Genomic DNA, 26,880 nt, shown 5'->3' on the forward strand with positions numbered 1-26,880 from the left:
ACAAAAATGCTGGAGAAACTCAGCGGGTGCAGCAGCATCTATGGAGCGAAGGAAATAGGCAACGTTTCGGGCCAAAACCCTTCTTCTGAAGAGGGGTTTCGGCCCGAAACGTTGCCTATTTCCTTCGCTCCATAGATGCTGCTGCACCCACTGAGTTTCTCCAGCATTTTTGTGTACCTGGTAATTTCCTATTTCTGATAACAATTTGCATCAATTACTGACCAGTCAATTAATTGGGAAGGAAGAAATTTCTTGAATGACACGTTCTACATAAAGAACTGTGATACAACCAGAATATGAACTGTTTATAAAATTGAATATTTTTCAACATGTTTTTAAATTATGTTACCAGCAAGATTTTGCCCACGGGTTTAATAGATAACTGAACTCCCAAATAACTTTGCAGTAGTTATTCAAAAATGGTTTTGAGATTTTACTAGAGCACCATTTTCTAATTCTGAATTAGAAAATGATTTGCATCCACACACCAATAATATTTTTGTAAAAAAATGTTATAAATAGTATAGTTTGCCAAAAGTATTGCAATTATTCAATAATTTTGCGTATAGAAATGTCAGTTTGTTAACTCATTGTTGAATATTACGAAAGGGGAAAGATTCACGTTTGGTCAGAGATTTGTGAACCGTTGTAACCAACTACTGCTTGTAGAATGTAGAAAGGGTGTGTCAGTCAGGCTTTAATAGATCTAAAGAAGACAAACAGATTAAAGATAAAGGTTGCCGGCTGTTAAAATAAAAATTCTCAGTTCCCTTAAATAATTCACATGCTCTTAATGTTTGATAACAATTAATTACTGAACGTTTATTTAAGGAGTCAGGAAAATTCCATCAGATTTAAGAAAAAGCTTTAAATGGTTTTCTATGTAGAGGTGAAACATAACTATTCTATCATGTATTAGAATAACGCATCGTGTGTTGACTCCAGAGAGATCTAATGTAATATTAATTATGTTGTTCATGTACAAATGTTGACTGAAATGCTGAGGTTTTTCATTTATTTTGTTTCTGAATTTTATTTTAAGATATGGGGTGATCTTACAGAGGTGTATAACATCATGAGGGACATAGTGTGAATTACACAGTCTTTTCCTCAGAATTTGGGAATGAAGAACTAGAGGCCATAGATTTAAGATGAGAGTGGAAAGATTTAATGGGAACCCCAAGGGCAACTATGTCATGCAAAAGGTGACACTCATGAATGAGCTGCTAGAGGAAGTGGTTGATGCAGGTACAATAACAACATTTAAGGGAAATTTAGAAAGTACATGGATAGGAATGGTTTGGAGGAATATGGGTCAAGTGCATGTAAGTGGGCCTAACATATATGGACATCTTGGTCAGTGTGGACGAGTTGGTTAAAATATTTCCAGGATGTATGATTCTATATATCTACTCTTCTAAGTATCTAATTCCAAACGACCAATTTTTTCACTGCAAATATTTTATATAATTTGCCCTGGGCTGTGTTTGGATAATTATACAAACCTTTCGCAGGTCTGTTCTTGCTCTGTATACGGCATTCAACTTGGGGTACAGAATATCCAAGCAGGTTGATATGGTAGCAAAGGAAAAAACAGGAATGGGTTTAATACTTTCTGATCGTGGTTCTATGAACAGTAAGAAGATTGAATGACTGCCATTAGGAAAGAAAGGAATGTGTTTCAGACCAGATGCTATCTGGCCTGCTGAGTATTAAAAAGTGTTTCTGTTTTCATTAAAGGTGCATTGAGAGGTTAATATTCTTGAAGTACTTACTGAGTTGATTAGTAGAAGATCTTAGTATGGTGCAATTAACATTAACTGCACTGTTTTAAAAAAAAGTACTACATCCAGCATGTTGGAAGAGCTGAACTGCCCCAATTAGGACAGAGTTTTGATTTGCAACTGATAGAAGGAAATTTGATCTTGTATCAGGTTTGATGCTCTTTATTGTACTCCATTTATAGAATTTCTTACTGAAGTAAGGAGGTTTTAATCTCATCACTAAACTCACAAACGTTTCATTTTCTATGTACACATCAGAATATCAGAAAACATTTATTCCCCCCCTCCCCTCCCTTCACCCCCATTTAGTGAAATGTGACAATTGGATGTACCATCTGGCAGAATAAATAGAATCATGCAAAAGCCACATCATATGTGTGCATCTTAAACATGTTCCCTCAAATAGCACGAATACCAGCTTATCCAAACACTGTATAAGACAATATTAACTAGTTATTCTGCAACTTGCGTGCACTTCATAGTACTTTGTTACAAAAAAGTAGTGTTAGATACTGAAAAATATTGGTCAAAATTGCAACGACTTGGAAGGGAAATGAACATCATACTATTCATCAAGAATTGGAAACATCAGTTTCATTTCAATGTTTGTGTAATATTTGAAATATTACAATCCACAAATAATCTCCCTTTAAATTAGGCAAATGTAAATGGGTTTGTGTCACAAATAGTGTGATGAAGTCAGGTTTTATCATTTCAGACCAAAACCAAGTTTATCTTTAAATTGTCAATAACATGAATTGGGAATTATAATAAAGTGGTGCGTTATCCTTAAAATAGTCTGTACGTTATTGATTAAAACCTGTTTACCAGGAAAGCAAATAGACCATAAGTTCGCCTGCACTTCATTTGCAAACTTGTCAACAAGGAATAAAATCTGTACAATTAGAAAATCTGGACTCAAACTGGATGTTCACAAATCCCTTGTAAAATGTGCTGTAAAAGAGAGAATTTGATTCCTTTTAATCGCATGTCCATAGGGTGTTGGTTATAAATAGTGGCACAGAATTCAATACTAGAGAGTCCAAACATTTGTTTCTTTTTCTAGTTTTCAACATTCATCCATTGCATTGATAGTGGCTGATCTTCCCAGGATGGCAGTCAATGACCTTGAGAAGAAACAATAGTTGGACAAGGTACCAAATATATATTCTAACCTTATTACATAGTAAAATATCTGTGAAAATATATTACAGATCTGTGGATGTAATCCACAAGGTCTATTCAGTTTAACATAATGTTATTTATTTTAAAGTAAATTTAATTGCAATTTAATTAATTGAAAAAATACAAACTATAAACACCGAAAATCTAAGCTGAAAAGATTTAAATTGATCAATTAAATTAAAATATAGAAACCCATTTGGCTCAGTGTATCTATACCAGTATTGTGCCTTAACTACAATGGTCTACTTCATTTTCACTGCTTTTGAATTATACCCATGGAAATATAAACAAGGCAGGCAGAATCTGGAAGAAAAAAACTAAAGTTACAATTTCAATGAAACTAGGCTAGTTCTTGGGTGTGTGAACGATAGTTAATATGGTCTTATAGATTAGCTTCTATCTCATGCTGGAATCAACAATGAGCTTTGAAATAATAAAACACCTAGCATAGAATAATAGGATCAGATTGAAAGGAAAATTAAGATTGATTACTCAACTGTAATCCTTTGAGGATGTGGGTGGAAGCATGGATATGGGGGGGGGGGGGGGGGGGGGGGCAGTGTATTTGGTATGTTTGGATTTTCGGAAAGCTTTCAATGAGGTCCCACTTTGGAAGATTATCCTTAAAATTGGGACACACGGAGTTGGGGTTTGTATAATGACGGATAGAAAGTTGGTTCTTGGACCGAAAGCAATGAGTGAAGGTCCAAGCAATGAGTGAAGGGTGAAATGGCTGATACCTTCGCCTGATTCTTGTGTTCTTATTTTATAAATCTGTATTCCTTGTGGGATATTCCTTGTGCCAAGTCGCCTGAAAAACTGGCGACTGGAACAGCGATTGTCAGAGTGGAACACACACACTCACATCGCTTTCTTCACCAGCCCATTATGCAGGCAGGGGACAGGGCAAGCGGGGGGGAGCGCTGTCTGAGTAAAATTCACACAGTGCAAAGCCAATGCGATTCAAACACACACCGCAATGAACAGGAAGTTTGGGGCTGTAATTAAGATGGTGAAAGCACAGTGTACGGGAAGGGTCACGCAAGTCCTTTAAAAGAGGGGAGGGGGGGGAGGGAGAAGAGAGGAGAGAGGAGTGGAACCAACTTTTAAGAAGCCAGAGATACACGGCTCAGAGAAGGTCAGCGGACATTAACATTTGGTTCGTTATCCTTGGTTCTCAAAACTACTACTTACGTTTTTTTCCCCCAATGCGCCAATGTAATTCACCGGTCAGCACCGGCAACAACCTACGAGAACCTTCGACCTCCTGGCAACCCACTACCACTGCACCTACGGCACGTGAATTCTCGCTACTCTTCATGGCGGCTTCATTCTGGTCGCCGCTAATTTTTTAACGTTGAAAAATTCGCTGCGACCATAATGAGGCCGCAACTAGTTCCCATAATGCGGGAACTTCTCACGACCATGAAGGCGACTCCCCAGCAACCACCCGCGAACATGTGGCGACCATGTGGTGACCGCATAGTCTCTTGCAGTCGCCTAAAAAGTCAACTAAGTGGGACAGGCCCATAAGTATCACATTCCAGTTACGTATTGAGACCATTTTCAGAGGCTATTAATAACAAATACTAACTTCTATTATACATTTGAATTCCAAAACATGTTTTTAGATATATAATCAACATATAATGATATGAACTTACAACTGATTTGTTCCCACAATGTACTTTCTAATAACGAAATTATGTTGCCTGTTTAAGAAAAAAACTGCAGATGCTGGATGAATTGAAGGTGGACAAAAATGCTGGAGAAACTCAGCGGGTGAGGCAGCATCAATGGACCGAAGGAATAGGTGAAGTTGACTCTTCAGACCTCTTCAAATTATGTTGTCTGATAACTCTATATATTGAAGCTTTGATTTTACTTTGAACAAAATGTATACCAAATTATTCTTACCATTACATCCTAGATCCAAAGCAAATGTTTCTATTCCTCCACAGGAATGGTTGACTGTTTCTCTTTGTCTCCAGAGGGTATTGCCAGATAGTCTGCCCTGTAAAGGTAATTGGATTGGAAATCTATTTGAATATCCAGAATGTCACATACTTTCATTGTGATTGCCTTGGACCTGGTCTACTAAATACAAGCAAAACCATTTTCTGTTTTTATCCAGTAAGCATGAAATACCTAATGTTACCATTTTATTTGATGCAATTTCAAAAGAGCCAAGAATAATTAAAGTAGACATTAAAAAAAAATGAACAATGATATTGCACAAAATATAGTAAGGTCTAAATAAGAATGTAAACATAACTATATATTTAATTACTTTAAGCATCCAAGACATAGAAATTCAAGCACAGCCAAAGAAATGCTGGAATCTATTCCCTGTGATTGATTGGTTGGTCCTGTGTCATTGGGAATAGACACAAAATGCTGGGGTAAGCCAGTGGCACAGGCAGCATCTCTGGAGAGAAGGAATGGGTGAGGTTTAGGGTTGAGACACTTCTTCAGACTCTGATATTGCAATGGGCCTAATGTTCATGGAACCTGGGAAGAGGCATCTGAGAGTGGGCCAAAGCATTAACACAGTAGTTGTCATATAATTGTTCAGAGGGAGATCAGGTCAGGGATGCTATCTGTTGTCAAAAGTCAACTCAATCAACAATGACAGAGGTAGTTTCAAATAGGGTTAAGCCACCTCTCTGAATATATATAGGGATGGACCCAGTTGCTTATTTACTTTGCATTTCTGTAGCTATATAAATGTGCCTGCCATTAGAGGCCATCAAGACCCTGATGCTAGAAGCCCCACATTCTACTAGCTTATTCTGAGTCCCCCTAAACTGCTAAGTTTTATGCAGAATGCTGTTGATCAAACCACAGAGTCGTGAAACTTGCTCAGCGATTATTTTAGATCCTCAGTATACCATCTACATTTATCAGGTGTTTAATGTTCTAAGAATAATATTAAATCCCCTTGCCAATGCCTCAGCAAAATCAGGCCCAAAATAAGTACACAATGTTCTGATGGTACTTACGCGTTTTCTTGTGCAGCTTGTTCTGATTTCAAAATCTTCCTATAGCAATATATCATCTCTATAATAAGCCATAAAGTGAGCAAAACAAGGAGAAGATACATCATGATTTCTGAAATGTATGAAGTGAAATCTTCAAGGGCTAGAAAGAAATGGAAACCAGTTAGCTTCTGGAAAGAACATGCTATTTGAAATCTTCTCTCCTAAATCGAGTTAAACTTTCTTTGGAATCTAATGTTATATTTTCATTTTCCCACTTTCTCTATTGGAATCGGAAGCTGTTCGAGATGATGGTTTGAAATTGATTAGATCCATTGCAATGGGATATGATTCACAGGCTTCATTGCTAAATATTTAGTCTGAAAGATGTCTGCTGCTGATAGTTTCAGGTTATGATTTGAAGTTGAAAATAAGTTGGTCCAGTATTTGCAGATGTAATGATGGTGAATCCATCATCATCATCATCATCATGACACTAGAACTGACAGACCTTATGGTATCTGGATGCGTGCAATGAACCACAAAATCCAAATGCCATTGTTAGTGATCCTCTGTTCCTCCAGAGGGAGCACTGTTGCAGTTTCTGGAAGTGTAATCATAAAATTAGTAAAATAGTGGCAGCTTTAATTTTCCATTTACAATCTAAATATGCAAGCGATTTGAAGATTGAGCTTTGTTGAATGAGTTAAGTGAAAATTTAATGGTATATTATTAACGTAATACTATTAATACTGTAGGAGCCATTTATTCTTTAGTTAGTATATTATAGCCATGTCTAGATATTTCTAGTTTTATCTTTATTGTATGCTAGTGGGTGGGATTTGATATGGGCGTAGTAGGGAGGCTGGAGTAACCACAGAGATTGGGATTCAGTTTAGCCTTGAGAGATGGTCGAGACAACAGTTTTTTACCACTCTCACACGACTCTATACAACACGACATAGATGAAACAGTTAGAAAGAATGAAAAGTTACAATTTGTATTAGAATAAGAAATGCTTGATATAAATCATTTATTTGTTTGTACTACTTCAATAAAAGACCAATTAATCAAGAAACAATGACTGGGAGATTTGTTTTTGCTATAGACGAGTGTGTAAGCTATATACTACATCCCCGAGTAGTAATGGCAATCAAAAGTTGGACATTGGAAAGTTAAGAAATTGTCATTACAAATACCAAACAACTTCTCTGTCTTTGATTTATTTAAGTGTGTGTGTGCATGGATTTTTACTTCACCAGAATAACTACTATTTTAAATTGTGTGTTTGATAATTCCGCTTCTATTTAGTCCCATGCATACATCTATCTTAATTTTACTTATCAATGTTCACTGAAATACTAATTAAAATGTTCAGTCGTGAGGTTACAGGAGCCAAATGTAACTTAAAATTGCTGAGGTTCTAATTCCTGCTAAAGGTAACTTTTCCTTTCTCTCATTTCCTGTTGCATGTTTATTATCATTAAAGATATTTTGTAGATTTTAAAGGCGCATGTTGAAAGCTTCTGCCTTGAAGGAAGAGTCAAACCATCCAATTAAATAAACAATATAAGCAAGTAGGGTTAGCATATGATGCGTGTTTTACAGCACTGGGCCTCTTCATGCTGGAGTTTAGAAGGTTGAGGGTGGACCTCATTGAAACGTACAGAATAATGAAAAGGATAGATAGAGTGGATGTGGAAAGGATGTTCTCACTGGTGGGACAGCCCAGGACCAGAGGTCATAGCCTCAGAATTAAAGGGCGCTCTTTTAGAAAGGAGGTGAGGAGGAGCTTCTTTAGTTAGAGGGTAGTTAATCTGTGGAACTCTTTGCCAGGGAGGGCTGTGGAGGCCAAGTCATTTTTTAAGGCAGAGATAGACAAATTCTTGATTAGAATGGGTGTCAAAGGTTATGGGGAGAAGGCAGGAAAATGGGATTGGGAGGCAGAGATCAGCCATGATTGAATGTCAGAATGGAATTGATGGGCCAAATGGCTGAATTCCACTACTATAACTTGTGAACTTGTGATAATTCATTTTGTCCATACTCCATTGCCACTGAGGTGCCTTTTTGGAGAAATGCTGTCAATTTATTCACAGCATTTCCTTTATTAAAATGGTGAAGTATTAATAAATTAAAGGGGTTCTACATCTACATTTCTAAAACTCTTCAGGCGAACTGGACGAGTGTGATATACATATATAGGTTAACATAACATTTTAAAATGAAGAATGAGAAAGATAAATTAAAGTTCAAATAGCAATAAATATTTTACTCTTCATAAGTTTTCAGTATACTGTAGTTAGAAATTGAAGACATTTTAATTAATTCTGCAATAGAATATATTTAAAAAATGTTAAACTTAATTTGGTTATAATTGCTATACATAAATGAAGGATTAAATGTATTATTTTCCCGATTGCATACTTTGGACCCATTATACCCCTGCTATTCTAACTTGATAAACTGCAATTACATAATCGTATTTTTAGTTACGACTTCTTTCCCATGTTTTATCTCCTTCCCTTCCTATAAAGAACCATTTATTGACGTTGCCCTCTTGCGAAAGTGGTGCTTTATGAGCTTGGACATAGTGTGTCAGGAGGTTTATTCCTTAGAACTCAGAATGAATCCCTGGATGGAGATCTAAAATATGCTGTTTTATTTTTGTCTTTTATCCCAGGGGAGATCAGCAGCCAGCTGCTACCTGAACTGCAATTACCCAATCCAGACAGGCTACAAATTGCTAGGTATGTCTTTAAGACTTAATGTTAACCTGTGTGTGAAAACTAAAGTTAAAATTAATATTTAACATTGATGTTTCACAATTCAAATTGTAGCATTATGTATTCATTAGTTCTACTCAAGCCTTTGAATCATTATAGGTTTGTGGAGTATTCGACAAAACCTTTATCCATGAGAAGTGTTCAAAATGTTGGTGCCTTTCACAGGTTAAACAATATTAACCTTCAGTGTTGTGAACTAAATTCTGCAATTCTCAGCACACAGAACTTAATCTCCTCACCGTCTTCATGTACTGTTAGCTGCACATCTTTCACATCTGTCACAGATGGTCTGTGTATCTTATAATTAAAATAGCGTTTGATCGTGCATCGGTACAAACCACTGTCGTTAAGGGTAACATTCACTATGGTTATGGACACATCTTGTAGATCTTTACTTCCACTCCACAGAATTCTGCCCTGATAAGGTCCTTTTATCCCTCGTGGCTCTCCGTTGAACTCATAAATCTGTCACAAAGACACAGATTTCATCATCGATGTATTGCTAAAATGGCAACTTTATATGTCAATTTCCCCCAATCCCAACCTCTTGCACTGAACACACTGACATGCTGAGGTGCAGGCAAATGTATCTGTTTGATGCCTTACCCATATATAAAATAAAATGTTCAGTTTTTACAAACTGTTTTTACTCTCAAGGGGGATAAGATAATGTTCCTTCAACAGTGGAGTACTATTTTGTAGCAGGCTTTAGAAATGTCCTTTTGTTTTCCTCTCTCTTTCCCTAGCCTTGGGCTACTGAGGATAATTCTGACATGAAAGCTTTCACCCCAATGGGACTAAGCAGTTGATCACAAACCTACCATCAAATGTGGAACCTTCCTCGTATCCAAATAGCTCAAATCTAAACTCAGATAAACTATTCAACATATAAATGATTAGAAAGCAACTGGAATGCTTTCACCATGAAATAGTAAAATTATAGCTTATAACTATAACAATATCAAAAGACCAAATATTCCTGAAAATTTAAACGCAGAAAGAAGAACCACTAAACATAACTAAATCCCCAAATAAACCAATGAATAAATTAAACCGTTTACAAGTCCAGAAATAAAGGCTATGGTACAATTATCCATGCTGATCATTGTGTTGCTAATGTACATCCCTTGCCTGAAACAACAGCAATAAGTGGGATCCTAGGCATGGAAATACGAGGAATGCATAATTTCACTTGAAACTCGATACCACCTATAACTAAAACTTGGTTTCACCTGGTAGGATGAAAATACTGCCTCCTTAGTTCTACATTGACTCTCAGTAAATTGATCCATTGTACATGGACACTAATAATTAATCTGCCAGTGAATATTTCATTCTGATACTGATTATAAAGTGCCAGCCATACACACCCTGTTTTGGGCACAAGCTCGACCCTCCAATATACATTCTGCAACATTCACAGAAAAAGGGGAATTACATTGCAGCTGCTAATTAAAAATGTATTCTGCAAACATATTTGCAGTGATTTGAAGATACTACACAGATGTAGAATTTGTATTAAGCCACCAAAATGTCAATGAAGCAAATTTTATATTTTATTGAGAAGGGCCTTAATTATTTTACAATGTGATCATCAGACTAATTAGAGAGGGAATCTATTGGATTTAAATATGATATTTACTTCAAATTTTAATAATCACTATCTATTTTGGGGATCTCTCCCCATTTGATTATACAAACATTTAAAATTTCCAGCATATTGTTTTATAATGGACACATAATGTTCTAATGTTTATTGATCTTATCTTTATTCCATTTTCCATTCAGACATTAGAAACTTTAGACTTTAGAGCCACAGAGTGGAAACAGTCCCTTAGGCCCACTGAGTCTACGCCGACCAGCGATCCTCCCCGTACACTCGCACTATCCTGTATATTAGGGACAATTTACAATTTAGTTTTCTGATTGAAAAGTCAGTAACCAGAAATGGTTGCTCTGTTTCCTTTGCCATGGTTAGACCTGCTGAATATTTACAGCACTTTCTCTTTTTAATTCAGGTTTAAGGCATCTGCATTTTTTTTGCTTTACGAGGGAAATGTTTTATCTGTGTGAATAAAGATGAATACTGGAAGAATTCAATGTGTCGAACAATATGTGTGAGGGCAAAAGATATAGGTTGATATTTCAGACCCTGAGCATTAGGACTGAGAGGGGGCAGGAAAGATTTCCAGCAGATTGCAGTACTTTGAGGGTTTGAATAGAGGCTGGTAGGTGTTAAGTAGAATCAGATGGGGAGGGGACGATGGGCAGATAGAACCAGGGGTGGGGGGGAGAACAAAATGGCAGCTGGACATAGTGGCTTTCCAGCGACAAAAAATATTCATCTCATTAGTTTGGTTCAGTGGACAAAAAGTATTATTAATAATGTAATACATTAATAGAGACACTAAGAACTGCAGATGCTGAAACCACAAAGTCTGGCATAGATCGCAGGTCAGACAGGACATCTCTGGAGGACATGGATAGGTGATGTATCGGGTTGGGACCCTTCTTCAGACTGATTGTAGTAGGGGGAAGATAGCTTGAAAAGGAATGGGATGAGACAAAGCCTGGTAAGTGATAGGTGGATATAGATGAGGGGTGTTGATTGGTCAATGGTGGACAAAGGCTAAAGATAAAAAGGAGACATGAGGATGTTAAATAAAAAGAACAAGAGGAATGAAATGTAAAGCCAAAGGGAGTGATATGGATGGAAGGGAACAGGGAGAAAAGGGGCAGATAGTGGAAGAAATGAGTGGGGTTTGGGGGGACTGCCCAATGCTCGCCCCTCTCCTCCAACCCACCCCCACCCCATTCCACCTATATCCCTCCTTCTAGCTTTACATTTCACTCCTCTCCTTATCTGACACCCTTTTGTGCACTTTCCATCCTTGGTTTATGGCCACCCAACTGGCAATCAACCAGCCCCTCACCTCTATCCACCTATTACTAGTTGGGTTTTGTCCCACTCCCACCTCTTTTTCAGTTTTCTGCAATCAGTCTGAAGAAAGGTCCTGGATCAAAACATTGCCTGTCCTCCAGAGACGCTGTCTGACCCACCGAGTTACTCCAGGACATTGTGTTTTACTTAATAAAATAATAATGTGATACAAAAATGATAGATTCTAGTTATGTTTATGGGTATTTAAGGATTGCAGTCTTCAAACAACATAATCAATGCATAACTATTTATTTCAACAGTGTATGATTTCATTTTCTAAATAAGGATGTTTGACTTCAATATGCTAAGGACTGCTTAGTTGATATGGACCGTGGTAATATTGCGTGGACCCCTGAATTTATTAACAGAAACTTGTTAATGACCAACAAAAGGGCCACACCTATCTACGTTTTTGTCTGTTTAATTTGCCCTTTGTATAATGTCTACCTGTAAATGTCAACCTGATATTCAACAGAGATCTATTTTTACCTTGTGAATAAACTATTCAACTTCTTTATTTTATATTTTTAAGTAGACACGTACTGATATCTCTTGATCATTATTGACGTAGGTCCATGCAACCAAGGTGTCTGTATTCACTTCTTCCCTCCTCACACAGGAAATGCAAGTAAGCTTCATATTGGTTCCATGTAGGGCTTCAGTGTCTGAAGGAACTTCAACGCAGACTAACTGGCAACACCGTACTGTGGAAGACAAAAGCAGAAACCGGTCTAAATTCACCTCAAGATAGCATCTTTCCATAACTGAGGATAGGCTTTATATATCAATCACACAGACACAAGAAACTGTACACGTTGAAATCTTAAGCAAAAAACAAACTGCTCAAGTTACTCCAGCACTTTTTTCTATTTTGCACAGGAAAATCACATTCTGCTTGTTTCCGACTGATGGTGTTCCACAAACCCAGTCAGACTTCAACCATCCTAATGCACCACACTGTCATTCATTTTTCTCCATGGTTTCTGTGATCTACATTACACATAAATTAATTTTTGAATTTGAATTTTTTGGGGAGAAATAGAATAGTTTCACTTTAATTGTTCAAATCAAGGTTAAAATATATAACTTTAAAATTTTAACATGCTTACCAAATGTTATATTCACTATATTCACCCTAGTGCATAAATAATGCATTTAAGTAATGACTTTTTTTTTCATTTCAGTTGACCATCATTATTTTATCAGGAGCATCTGACATGTAATATTATTCCATCACATGACATAGATTTTTCCTTTGTTTATGCTTAACCCATACATTATTATCATTGATATATTATTTTAGAACCATATTAAAGAACGTGAAAGACATGCATAAGAGAAATCTGTTGACTCACCTGAGCACATCCTTTAAAAACTCAACCAACCTACCTGGAGTTCTACTTGATCTATGATCAAGTGGGCATAACTCTGGGCAGAAATGTGTGTCATCGAGCCTAGTATAGTGGTGTGAAAAAAGAGACTGCAGATGCTAGAATACGGAATAAAAATCAGAACACTGGAAGAACTAAGTAGGTCAAATGGGACCTGTGGAGGCAAAATGTGTGTTAACCTTTTGGGTTGCAACCTTGCAGCACGACTGAGAGGGAAGAGAAAAGATTGCCAGTTTTCCAGCAGTAGAGGTGAAGGTGGACAGAGAGGCCAAACACAAATTGGAAGACTGATGGGCCTGGCCCACTTGGCGATTTTTTTCGGCGACTATCGGCATCATTGACCGATGTATCATGTCACCGAAAAAGTGACGACGTTTAGACGCACGGTGTCTCCTCAAGTGTCGCAAATCTTTCGGTGACCCTGATACGCCAGTCAATGATGCCGGCAGTCACCGAAAAAAATTGCCAAGTGGGACAGGCCCATAATACTGTATCTCACTTTCTGCTTGTCAGCTTACAGCCCAATGATATGAACATTGAATTCTCCCAGCTTAACATAACACATACCCTCAGTGTCCCTTTCCCACACCCTCACAGCCATGTTGTTTTCTTCTCCTTTTCCCATCCATTCTGCGACCCCTTCCCCAGTTTGGTTCCATCTGCCCAATATCCACTGCACATCTACTTCCGTCTTTCACCAACCAGTCTTTGCCCCACACCTCCCTCGTACTGCTTTATATTGGTAAACCTTTCTTTGTAAATATTGCAATGCCCTGTGTTACTATAGCATGTAAATTATAGATTTGGAAGATAAATATTTTAATTTACAGCATTTTTAAATCAACATAACTTTCTCATCTTATTTTATAAAAAGCCAGACCTCTTAATTAATCTAAGAATTAAACATGACTGGAGTTCATTTCTTAAACAGATTGTTGATTACTAAAGCCTGTGCAGTTCACGTTTTAATTACTTCCCACTGTATTTCATCATAAAGACTTTTTTTCATCCCTTAGTCGTTCAGTTAAATTTGCCTTTCTCTAATTACGTAACTCCTTTATCCTTCTGCATAAGTAAATGATCTAAAATCTGTAATCATTGACGTCAACATTTTCTAAATCTTTTCAACGTCTTTACTAATGTACTTTGTCCAGATTATGTTTAATACTCAGTGTACAGTCGCACTAAAGTATGTTATCATTTATTTGTACATTAGTTTCAAAAGATTAGACATTACTCCTGACATTCACAGAAATAAATCTATTTGGGAACTGACATTTAAATGAATTAGATTTGTGAAAGGATCCTTGTAATTTTTAGTAATCCATTTTACTCTAATTTGATTTATTTGTTGTTTAACAGACACAGTAAAGAGCATAATATATCTAATCCTGTAAGTCTCAACCAAAATCTTCAGTGATAAATGAGGATGATTATTTACGTGGCCAGAGATTATAGTTAAAACATTTGAACTATTACAATACATATTTAGAAGGAATTATTTCCCCCCCCTAACACAAAACAAAAAAGAATGATGGTGTAATGTGCAAAGTAATCTGCAATAATAACAGAACATTTTGGAAATACTCAACATATTGGCTGTGGTAGAAAAGGGAAGAGTTAACATTTTAGGTTGTTGACCTTTTCTTCATTTCAACCTCATCTCCTAAATAATGCCCAGTAACGTGTTGCTAGGTGACGAATGTCTTTGAATGTGACGCCTTTTCTATTAAATGATGCTTCATTCACAATTCAAGGTTGAATGCTGAGATTAAAAACCCACTATTGAGCAAACAACAACATAGAACCATGAGCTGATGCTCTGCATTACAGCATTGCCCTGTCTACCAGAGGGTTTCACAGTGACAATCACAGGTAGAGACAGGATTTACCAGTCAATTCACTGATCACAACCTGAGGAGATATGATAACTCAATTGAGAAAGAACCTAAAGTAGTGTTAAACAAAATCACCAAGGATTCAATATATTTGGTTCAATTATATAAACATATTAAATGTTTTGACAATTGATGGAATTCAAAAAAGGTTTGGGGTCAATCTTGATCTAAAGAACCTCATAATTATGTACAAGATACAGGAAAGGCAGAGAGTGGCATAGAGCTCATTAGAGATTATGTACTTTGGCAGATTATTTGATGGAGTAGGTTTAATTCAGTTGGTGCAATAATATATTGGATCCACATTTCCCCTCTGATACACACATTAAAAGATCAGTTTGATGGATTATGGATTTGGCTGTGCTGTAAAAGAGGATAAAGGTCAGCAAAGTAACAAGTTTGCTCCCAGATTCATTGATGTCTCGCTGTTGGCGGCTCACATGATTGTATTGCCTGATTATGTGAAGAAAATGTCATCAGTAGAAACCTATTGCCTGGATGATGATAGCAGGAGTCGGCATCCACAGCCCTCGCAGTGGGGATTCCAAAGCTTTACAATACTGTGTAAAGCAATCAGTCCTACCTCAGCTGGAGATGGCCGTCTCCTTAATCCAAAAATATGTTCTTTTGTTCTAGAATGTTTGTCTTTGTCCAAGTAAGGAGTAGCTATCTTCTCAAAGATAATAACCCAACAATTATATGTGGATTTTCACCTAGAGCTTGGAAATTACATCATATGACATGATACGATGACAGGTATACCAACCCTTGCCATTCGGCAGGAAAGTGTTGAGCACGGGACCAGAAGTGATGGGCGGGAGAGGGCGGGGGGAGAGAAGAGAACGTCTTGTCCTCCGATAGGCGGGTCACATATGTTGTCTAGTTTCCCATCAGATATGTATATCGGTATAACTGGAGATAGTGCTCTAGTGAGGAGACATCCTGGGCCCCTTGATTCACAAAATATCAGCTGAGAGCATCCAGAAAAGTGATCTGAGCAGCCTGCCTTTCTTTGAAGTGTTATGCGTAGCACTAAAGATTTTCACAGTTCCACTGTACAGGTGACAATAATAAACTAAAGCCTTGTAGAACCTGAAAAAGGAGGAAACTGTAAACACATGCTGGTACATGGATATGCACACGAACATTTTGTTCAGAAGTACCCCTGTACAACATTTATATTGGTTTGCTTATCATAAGAGGATATCTTAGAAATGTTATCTAGAACAGTGTTTTTTGATGGCATAGAGTATCATTGCGACCATTTCTGAGTCACTGGGCACTGCCTCCTGAGGTTCTATCTCGTGAACCTAACTCAGTTTCAGGGCACATGGATTCCAATCTCCCGGATTCTTGTATATTGGCTAATACACAATCCCAGAAGGTTGACATAGGAAGTCAATTAAGTAAATAAGTTGCTTACCTACATCACTATGCCCCAATCTGCCACACTAAAGTAAACTTGTGACACTTACACTCCCAAACCTGAGGCATCCTTGATCTCTTCCACCAATGTTTGCCAATCCCAATATTCCCCAGGTACACCCTCCCCCGCCCCTCTCCAAACTCTGTCAACAAAAATTGCAAGGCTCTCAGCCCCTAATCCCATGAAGAATTGGATGCTCTAAATTTCCACGACAAGCCTGCCTGCCCACCCCAGCACTATTCCAATTTCAGACATTCTTGTCTCGTATCAACTCCTGGTTTCTGCATTATGTATCTACAGGTGGTTTAGGAACTGCTTTTTCTGAAGTTTGAGGTTCTGCGGTATTGCTTTTCAAGCACCCGCTAATGTAAAATACAGCAAGCAAGTAAGCTAAAATAGAAATAAGCAAAAAAAAAGTTAATTCAATGCTCGCAGAGCTTCTTACAAAGTTTATCAGGAACAAACACAAACTTTTTTGGATAACAGTCCTTAGTAGCATCATTCATGAAATCAATATTTATTGTCAGATTAGATACTCATGGATTAATTGGCAAGTTTCAAGAGACTGGGGAACCCCTATGCTTGGGATTAAATTAAGGACTTGTGACTAAACTTCCTCAACAATATGTAGTATGTATTTATTTATGAATGCAATACATGTATTAAATTATAATCTGCCTCCCCCACTTGGATTGAATCTGGATGTAGGTGAGCTTTACATTGTGTGCATCATTGTCGTGACATTTTTTTCTTCATTGATTTACACAACACCCTATCTTTCCACTGTAAAACACACTTGTGGGATTAAATCTACCACTCGCCTCCACTCAATCACCCAAGCTTTACATATATGGTTCTCCATTCAAATGTACAAATTGAATGCACGAGGGAACGCGCGGAGTATATATTTAAAAATGAAAACATTTTTACATTTTGTTTGTACAAGAAATTAAATCCAGAAAATGTGGGCAGAATCATGAAAAAACTTTCATATAAGTAACTGTTATAATAATTAATTTTATAGTTCTATATATGTTCTATATTTCTGGGTAAATGTAGCATTGTACTTGTCAATCTTAACATATGGGCAGAGATTACAATTGTGTTCTTCCTGCATTAAGGTTTGATGACAGCGCCCCCTCCTTTGGATGTCGCTCTGATACCTCTCGCTGGCCGACAGGCAGTAACAACTGGGTCCAATTTATTGACTTTGGGTTGGCCCACCTGAACCTCGTCAGCGTATTCCTTATAAAATCCATGCATTCCAGCTAGAGGTGAGAATGGAGAGGGTGAGAGAAAAAGCAGGAGAGTGGGTAAGGGAGAGAGAAGAGAGGAAGGGAGAAAGAAGAGAGAGGGGAATGGAGAAAGGAGAGAGAGGAAGGGAAAAATAAGTGAAGAGAGAGGGGAAGGGAGAAAAAAGAGGAAGGGAGAATAAAGAGAGAGAAACTGTGGTGCCTCCCTGTCAGCTGTGTTTCCCGGACGCAGGTTTGAGAAAGACTGAGTTACTGCAACAAACCTGAGAACACCAGAACCACCTTGTGGTTAAGTATGGGTTAATGGAAAGAGGCCCGAGGCAGCCAGCGCTGAGGCTAAGTGAGTGGCCGGGCATGCCTGAGAACCCAATGCCTCTTCCTGCCTACGGCCAAAAAGGGACAACACCTGCACACAGAGACAAACACTGAGCCACCAGGATAATCCAGAGACTGCCAGCTCCACCTCTTCAAACCCAAAGCTGAGCCGACAAGATAAACCCGAGATCGCCACCAACTCCTATCAAGGCAAGGATGAACTGCAGGGAGAAGCCTGAGATTGTCACGCCTTCTTACGCGAGTTCACCCTACTGCGGGTGTCACTGTGGTCACTGCCGAACCCGGCATCATTCCTGACGCCACAGGAAAAGGGATAGCACAGTGACACAGCTGGTAGAACTGCCTCATAACACTGAGATCCGGATCGATCTTGATGTCAGATGCTGTCTGTGTAGAGTTTGCACGTTCTCCTGTAACTGTGTTGGTTTCTACTGGGTGCTCTGTGGGAATTGTTCTCTGTAGAAATTATAGGGAGTGGATGTGAAATTGGGATAACAGAACAAGTGTGAATGGGTGATCAATGGTTGGCCAAATTTGTAGGCCAAATGTGTCCGTTTCCAGGTTGTATCATTCAATTGATCACTAAAAAGCCAAAAGATCAAGACTATTGAGTGTTTATCAGTTCTCCATCTCAAATAATGACTCGGGTTTCTTCAATGTGTAAGGAAGAATATTCTTCCCCATGAAATGACAGTTATTTATTGTTACTAAAATAAGAAGGACAATAATAAGTGGCAGTATAACATAAACAACCTCAACTACTGGCTGCTTTCCAAATTAGCATGCAAAATATTTTGCTTGAACTCCATGCCAATGGAAGTTTGTGCCAGTACTTACTAAGGTATCCAGCACTGAAGCATGGAGCAAATGTCATCCCTCAATTCCATTCTTTTGAAATGCAATCCTTAGTGTCTAAGGAAATCTTTCAACCTCAGTCTACTGATTAACAAAGTAAAGCAATTGAATTGTATCATAAAATAGGTCAGTTTCTTGCAAGTTCGCTTAGTTGGCAACTTGTGCAGTGAATCCAAAAATAAATGCCCATGAGAACCTTGAGATTTATTTTTATTGTGTTAGAATGTTTTAAAATTAGCTGCAGTTTTTGAAAGAGAGCATAAAATAACTGCCAAATATGTAACATTTACATGTTCAAGATTGATGTACAAAAATCTATATGTCAGCCTTGACAGCAGGAATGCAGAAAGGCATTCAATGGGTTTGATCAGTGGAAATTCCCAAGCTTGGGCGTTGAAGCTCTATTGAATGTGTTACAAGATTGCAAAAGTGCGTTTGCAATTTGTTATTGCAAATGTTATAGGTTGAAGTGTACTTGTTACATGTCGTACACCCCACTATTCTCTTCTAGACTTTACTTTATATTGAAAGCCTATTGTATCTTTCAGCAACACATGGCCTATATCTTAAAATAAACATGATGTAAACCATAGCTTTGAGTCTTAACGTCTAATTAAGAAATACCCTGGGAAGAAGGCAAAGCATGACAGCAGAGGTCTGGTGAGTAAAATCTCATACAAACAATGACAATGTGAATGCTCAATTTGACTTTTTAAAAGGATAGTGATGGTTTTCACCCCACCATTTTGGAACAAATTTGATTCCCATTCTGAATGTGATCGTGTACACGAACATTTTAAACCAGGGATATCCACAGATAAAATAAAAAATGCTGGTTTTCGTTTTGATTTTTTGTTTATGTTTTCAATGTATTAGTTGACACCACCATTGAGTCTCTAATAACCTACGGTTGAGATCCAACATCAAACTTAATAGAAAAGCTATGTCGTAAATGTGATTTATGAAGTTGAAGAAGTGTACTTTTATAAAGGTAGTGATATACTAGATTCAAGGGAATTTTCTCAGATGTTTCTAGAACGTGTAGCTGTTACCATTAATGCTAATATGTTAGTAAAATAATGGTACTACAAAGTGAGATTGTTTTATAATATATCCTACATAGACTAGGGCCAATTTAATTATGATATTTATGCAAACCCATACGTCTTTTGAGTTTGGGAAACCGAAGATCTCGGAGAAAACCCATGGTGTCACGGGGAGACTCCGTACAGACAGTACCCATAGTCGGGATCGAACCCAGGCCTCTGGCGCTGTAAGGCAGCAACTCTACCGCTGTGCCACCATGCGGCCATAAGTCTTGAGAATCTTGAATAAACCTTGGATATACAAATTGGGCTCTCCATATTATTCTCTCCATAACTGCACACACATATCATTATCTTAGTGTGTAATAGTTAGACGATTCTCTCCTTATAGAATTAATACTTTGTGCATTATTTTTTACTTTCTTACAAATATTTAGTTTTTTGTTAATGCAGGCACCTTAAATACCATTTGATCATGGGCTGAATTGGACAACATGCAAGTTGTTACATGCATCAAAATTATCTAAAATGTTTGAAAATTATCATTCTAGTATATGTTCTATGGCCTGAACTTTGGCAGCTCGTGGAGAAGGGGATTTGGTTCCTTTATGCATTTTAATATGATCTCCATAAATTAGACAACAATTCTTGCCAACTTTTAAGACGAGAGATGCCTAAGTATTAAATTACCATGCCATCTTTCTCCATCTGCCTCTGGACTTTTTTATTCCTATTATGGAACAGGGACCATATTATACTTCTCAAATTGCATTGGTCTTGGATGTGGATCAAACAAGTAAATTATTGATTAGGAAAAGTAAGTATATTAAATCCATTTGCTTTCGCGAGCTTAATTATCCACAGAAAGTTCTTTGACATCAGCCATCTTTATGGTGTCAGCATTGTTTGTACAAAATCTTTTGTTTTTCTCAACTTCCCCAATCATACTTGTTCAAGAGAGTTTATTGTCATGTGTCCAAGGACAACCATTCACCTTTGGCAAAATTTATTAAAATGAATGCTGGTGTTCAACATTTGTTGTTACTCTCATCCAAATCTTGTAAGGTTATTAATATAAAGTGCCCGTGACTTGAACTGATTTGTTTTTTTTCCTAAACAATTAATAAGACTTTAAAAGCCCAGTGATTTGCATTTTATTATATCAAAAACTATTAGGTGTTTCTTTGATTCAGAACAACCCACCTTTCAGCACATGTTACCATCTTGGGGAAACCTAAAGAATGAACGTGATGTATTAATATCAGGATAGACGCCATCAGCAATGGGGAAACCAGAAAAGAAGCCTGCAGGATCAAAGAAATGCTCACAAATCCGTTTTGGAGTTTGGTATTTCGCTGTAACGGTTGACTGTGTCTACTAATATGAATATGACTCATTTATTCCAAGCTGTTATTTTGTCAACATAGTTCATAAACATATTATTTCTGCACATTGTTCAATTACTTTGGTCGCTAAGAATGGCCAGTCAACAAGTAGCAAATCAGACAGTGCGACTTTATCCATGTCAACTAAAGGGCTTGTCCCACTTTCCCGAGTTATTCACGAATTCTCCCGAGTTTTCAAACTCGCAGAATGTTCGTAACGAGTCCGTAGGAGTCCGTGGATATATCCTAGCGGCTCGTTATGCCAGCCGTAGGTACTCGGGGCATCAGGTAAGTCGGGACGTTTTTTTTTTCGGCCTGATGAAAAATGTCCACGAGTAAAAAAAATAGTCCCGAGTACCTAAGGCTGGCATAACGAGCCGCTACGATATCGTACTCCTACGGCCTCCTGCGGACTCGTTACGAACATTCTGCGAGTTTGAAAACTCGGGAGAATTCATGAGTAAAGACCCTGTCCCTCTTTCCCGAGTTACTCACAAACTCTCCCGAGTTTTCCCCATGATTCGAACTCGGATATTTACGGTAATGGCCGTTCGTTGGTACTTGGGGCTTTTTTTTTTAACTCGAGGACATTTTTCAACATGTTGAAAAAACGTCCCGACTTACGTGATGCCCTGAGTTCCTACGGCTGGCATTACGAGCCGCCACGAAACACCTACGGGCTCCTACGAGCTCGCTGCCGACATTACCCGACATTCCCCGAGTTTGAATCAAGGGGAAACCTCGGGAGAGTTCGTGAGTAACTCAGTAAATTGGGACATGCCCGTAACAAAACAAATGGTGTACCAAATGCAACAATAGAATTTTTTTTACGTTAAAATGAAATGTTTAACAAATTAGATACCTTTGGCCACCCTGTCTCGCAAATATATTGAGAGTTTCAATCAAAGATACCAGAGGAGCTCCTCTAGTATCTTTGGTTTCAATATCATTTGGCACTCCCCTAAAAAATGACCCGATGGTTAAATTTGTTCTGTGTTGGTGGCTATGTAGAGCGTTTCTTGTGAATGCTACCGCTCCGCTAGTGCGGGGGGAGAGGGCAGCGTTTTGTGGGATGCAGAAGTAAAAATGTGTTCATGTTGATATTGCTCCACATTCATGTTCAAAGAACTTTCATTTACTGGCCGCACGCCGTATTAAAACAGGGAGCCGATGGTGACTCGGTATCTTCTCCCCCCCCCCCCCCCCCCCCCCCCCCCTCCCCCTCAATTTTGTGTGTCGGAATTCCCCCACTGAACCATTTCAGACCGGCGGCTTTAATAACACTGGCATCCTTTTCTACAACATGGGCGCGCCTCTTAGTCTAGACTCCCCGCCTCTCTCTTTCTCTTCCAACACAGTAGACGTAAGACTTGTTGTCACAACTGTTGGATTCACGCTGAATACTCCAGGAGAATACTGGCCATGTGGTCTACTCATCACGAAAAGCTGAACGATGCACTTGACGTTGGGTTTTCTAAGCTTATGGTTGGATCAGTCTAGTTCTTTGTTACTTATTCTGCTTCCTACATTAAATAATTTGGCTCAATATTTTGGGGTGAGAGCTACGGGCAGATCCTGGTCCTTAAATTGAAACTTCGCTCAACAACTCGATGTGAAAGACTCTTACTTTGAAAATACACCCAGTTAAATATCCCGGTGGCAGAGTAGAAGACAACACCCAGCATTAATATTAGAAGGGAGTCGAGGTAGTTTTATTTCGCACCAAGAACACAAATACACTCGGCTAATGAAAAAGCAAGTTACCATGTACTGCCGTTGATGTCAGGTTTGGCCGTGCCTCACCCCCAAGACGCCAATGGGCTCAGCCTGTGCAATAATATGATCGAGATACTGATCTAAAACCAATACTGAAGTCACCATTATCAATTCTGGAACTTTGCCGAGGACAAGACCCCATAAATATTCCAATACTTCAGAAATAAGTTATTGGTTTATCTTATTTATAATAAATTATATATGTTATGTTAATATATAAAAATAATGTATAATCCAATCGATCATCTAATGTTATCCATCTAATTTTAACCTTAGATGTTAGTGGCTCAGATATTCAGTTTGTCAGTTGACAATGCGAATGGCCAATACATTAAAATATCTATCGGTATAGACTTAACTTACCTAACAGAATCATTAGCAACGAAACCGCATAAAGAAACGTGTTCCACGCACTCATAGTCGGGGAAAGCAGGATCAACCGGCTCTTAAAGATCTTCCACGGATCCACTTGTGGCTGTTTCCTTGGATCTCAGCCCTCTCTGGCGTTGCCCAGTCCACAGATTCTCGTACAATAAAGCTGATTAAAACAAGCGACTTGGTTTTAATGCATGTTTTAAATGAATCGCTTCAGCGTGGTCCTTTAACGCCAGTCACCAACAGGTTTCCATCCGCCTGTCTGTCTTCTAGTTCCTTTGTGTTGTTCGCCCTCCGCGCAGACTACGTTACACTTGAGGTTTCAGCACTACAGACAGCGCCTGATACAGCACATTCACAGATACAAGTGGTGTCTTTAATTCGCGTTTACAATAGCGGCACAACCTAAAAATCGATCCAGTATTTACCTTCAAACCAACACGTCGATTATCACAAAAGATCCTGTCTATTTAGTTCGCTTAACGCTGAGGTTATGGACAGGTGCAAACAACATATATCTTTTCAAAACAATCTGCTGTTGATTACCACTAATATTTTTTGAACAGGTTACTGTTCGCCTGGTGCTCCTGGTGAAGGATCCAGTTGGCTTTAGTGCTTCTCTTGTGAGTCCCGGTCCCTCTATTAATATTCCCACTCTTACTCCACCCTCCCTCCAGAACGAGTAACAGCACAGACACGCATGCGTTGGCAGTCTACATTGTAATCTGTTATACTCGGTGTTTATGTCATTTGCACTGGTTATTGTAGCCCAATTGGTCCGTACTTTCTCTGACCACGTCAACAAGGAAGGCACGTTCGCTTAAGCCTGAATTGGAACCATCAACATTTCCCCCCAAAGTGCTGAAGAGGCCAATGATCGATCGAAAGTTCCGGATTCCTTCCCACCCCGTTTGTATACGCCCTGTTAGTTAGTTCCGATGTATTATCAACGCTCACTTCTCACTGACAATGTCAGTAATGCTTCAGCATGTCGTACCCGGAGCAATAGAGCTCGTCCGAGAGAGAGAGAGGTCATTAAGAGAAACAATGCCAAATATGGTGTCCAATGTTTGTTCGGGGAAATCTCTGCCCTTGGGAAAGGTGCCAACAACATACCATCTACACGCTGGCATTTGCTGGTATAATGGGACCAGCTTTGAATGGCGTTACCCCGGCACCAGCATAACAGAGCGAGAATACATTCTCGCGTTTTATTATTCACTGAGAATCATTTATTTATTTACTTTTAAGATTTTTACAGATATGCCAAGCGTAGATATTGTTAAAAAAAATACGACATCGATTGAAACTGTCATTTGCTTTGTTAAGAGTAAAAATGAGCTGCCAATGGTTTAGTTATACAGACTTTTATTTGTGACTTTATCATTCAAATATATGTTAGATAGGTTTAAATGAATACAAAAATAATTATATAAAACTGTATTCACATCTGTAACTAACCCTTTCTCATCTTACCTAAAGGCAATCACAGCTATTAAAACACTATTGAATATGCAGCTGGCATTAAAGGTTCCAAGTGAGACCTCACCAATCTCTGAAACAAGTATACCCTGACCTCTCAACTTCTATACTCAATACTCTGACTCATTAAGACCAATGTGCTGAAAGGCTTCTTGACCACCATATGTACAATGTACTTCCACATCACCCTCCATGAAGCCAATGTTCTATCCAGCCATCTAGCTCTCCTTGGATCCCATGCAATCTAATCTTCCAGACAGCCTACTGTACGGAACCTTGTCAGATGTTTTGCTGAAATCCATATACTGTATACAACGTCTACAGCTCTGCCCTCATCAACATTTTTGGCCACTTCTTCAAAAAACAAAGATTTGTGAGACACGATCTCCCATGTACAAAACCATGCTGACTATTCCTTATCAGCCCCTACCCATCTAAATGCATGTACATCTTATCCCTTAGAGTACTCTCTCATAACTTTCTGACAACTGATGTTAGACTGAGTGGTCTGTAGTTCCCAGGCTTTTCCCTGCAGCCCTTCTTAAATAGAGACACAACATTTGCCACCCACGAATCTTCCGGCACCTCATCTGTATTTAATGATGACTCATAAATCTCAGCCGGTTCACCTGCATTTACTCTCTAGCTTCCCAGACTAGACTAAGAGTCCTCCCATTTGTAGAAAAGGATGCCAGTGTTATTGTCCTCTGGAGATTTATCCACCTTCATACGTGGTACAACATTCAGCACCTCCTTGACCATAATATTGACTGCCCTCAAGCCACTTCCATTGTCTGCCCCAAGTTTCCTGGCCCTCGAGTCTTTCTCTATGGTAAAAATAGGGAAGAAATACTCATTAAGGACCTTGTCCATCTTCCATGGCTTCACACAGAGTTGACCACTTTGATTCAAAAAGGTGCTGTCCCACTGCGGCGACCTAATCTGCGAGTTAAGAATGTTTTCGACCTTCAAGCTCGAGGGCACTCGCCTGGAAAATCTCCAGCTGGATCGACCGTCAGCGTTGAAACCGTGAGTTGGATCGACTGACCTCACACACAAAACCACATCGCAAAGGCGGGGGCCAGAGAAAGCGGGGGACGCTGTCTGAAATTCACACCCGCGATGAAGCGTAAGGTAAAAGACGGCTGTACAATGTACAGTAAGTCCTTTAGAGAGCACGGGGGGGGGGGGGGGGGGGGGGGGGGGGGGGGGGGGAGAAGGGGGGTAGAGAAGGAGTGGAGAAACTTTTAAGAAGTATAATAAAGTTTAGCGGGCATTTTACCTACCGGTCGGTTTTCCTTGGTCCTGAAAACTCCAATGAGCCAATCAAAATGCCCAGTCAGCGAAGGAGATTGCCTACGGCTGCCCTCGACTGCCTGTAACTAAATAGCGACCCCACTCCACTGCACTATGAGTTAAAAAGAACCATGCCGACCACATTTTACTCGCGGAAAATTTTTCATCATGCTGAAAATGAAGGAGAGTTCCAGTGACCTCATAGGACCTCCTAGGACCACATGTCGACCATGCTGTGAGTTTGAGTCGAGGGCAAACTCTACTAAACTCACAGATTAGGTCCCCGCAGTAGGACAGCCCCTTGAGGGGCACCATTCTCTCTCTGGTTACCCATTTTCTCTTAATATATTTCTAAAATCTCTCCTTAATATTATTTGCCAAAGCTATCTCTGTCCCCTTTTTGCTCCCAATTTCCATTTTTTGTTTGCTCCTTAGTTCCCAAACTTCTCCCGGGATACATTTGACTCTAGCTGCCTATACCTGCTCCACTCCTCCTCCTTACTCTTGACCGGAGCTTCAATTTTGTTCATCATCCAAGCTTCCTTACATTCATCTGCTTTGCCCTTCACTCTAACAGGAACATGCAGGTCCTCTTGTCGGCATTCTTTGAAAAACATCTCACTCTCTGGACGTTCCTTTTCCTTCAAACCATCTGCTAGAATCAACTTGAACAAAGTCTAATACGTT

At 38.9% G+C, this 26,880-nt stretch overlaps 1 protein-coding gene across 1 annotated transcript; it reads right to left on the reverse strand.

Annotated features, from left to right (window-relative positions):
- Positions 1-246: 246 nt before the first annotated feature.
- Positions 247-25,468, reverse strand: scn3b (sodium channel, voltage-gated, type III, beta). The gene is made up of 7 exons (XM_055660788.1): positions 23,844-25,468; positions 23,404-23,578; positions 12,218-12,378; positions 8,973-9,198; positions 5,972-6,110; positions 4,887-4,983; positions 247-2,911 (listed from the first exon to the last, which is right to left on the reverse strand). The coding sequence occupies exons 2-6, from the start codon at positions 23,456-23,458 to the stop codon at positions 4,917-4,919; spliced, it is 648 nt and encodes a 215-aa protein (XP_055516763.1). The 5' UTR covers positions 23,459-23,578; positions 23,844-25,468; the 3' UTR covers positions 247-2,911; positions 4,887-4,916.
- Positions 25,469-26,880: the final 1,412 nt, after the last annotated feature.

The sequence above is a fragment of the Leucoraja erinacea genome, chromosome 32, assembly GCF_028641065.1.
Source record: "Leucoraja erinacea ecotype New England chromosome 32, Leri_hhj_1, whole genome shotgun sequence".
Lineage (NCBI taxonomy): Eukaryota > Metazoa > Chordata > Chondrichthyes > Rajiformes > Rajidae > Leucoraja > Leucoraja erinaceus.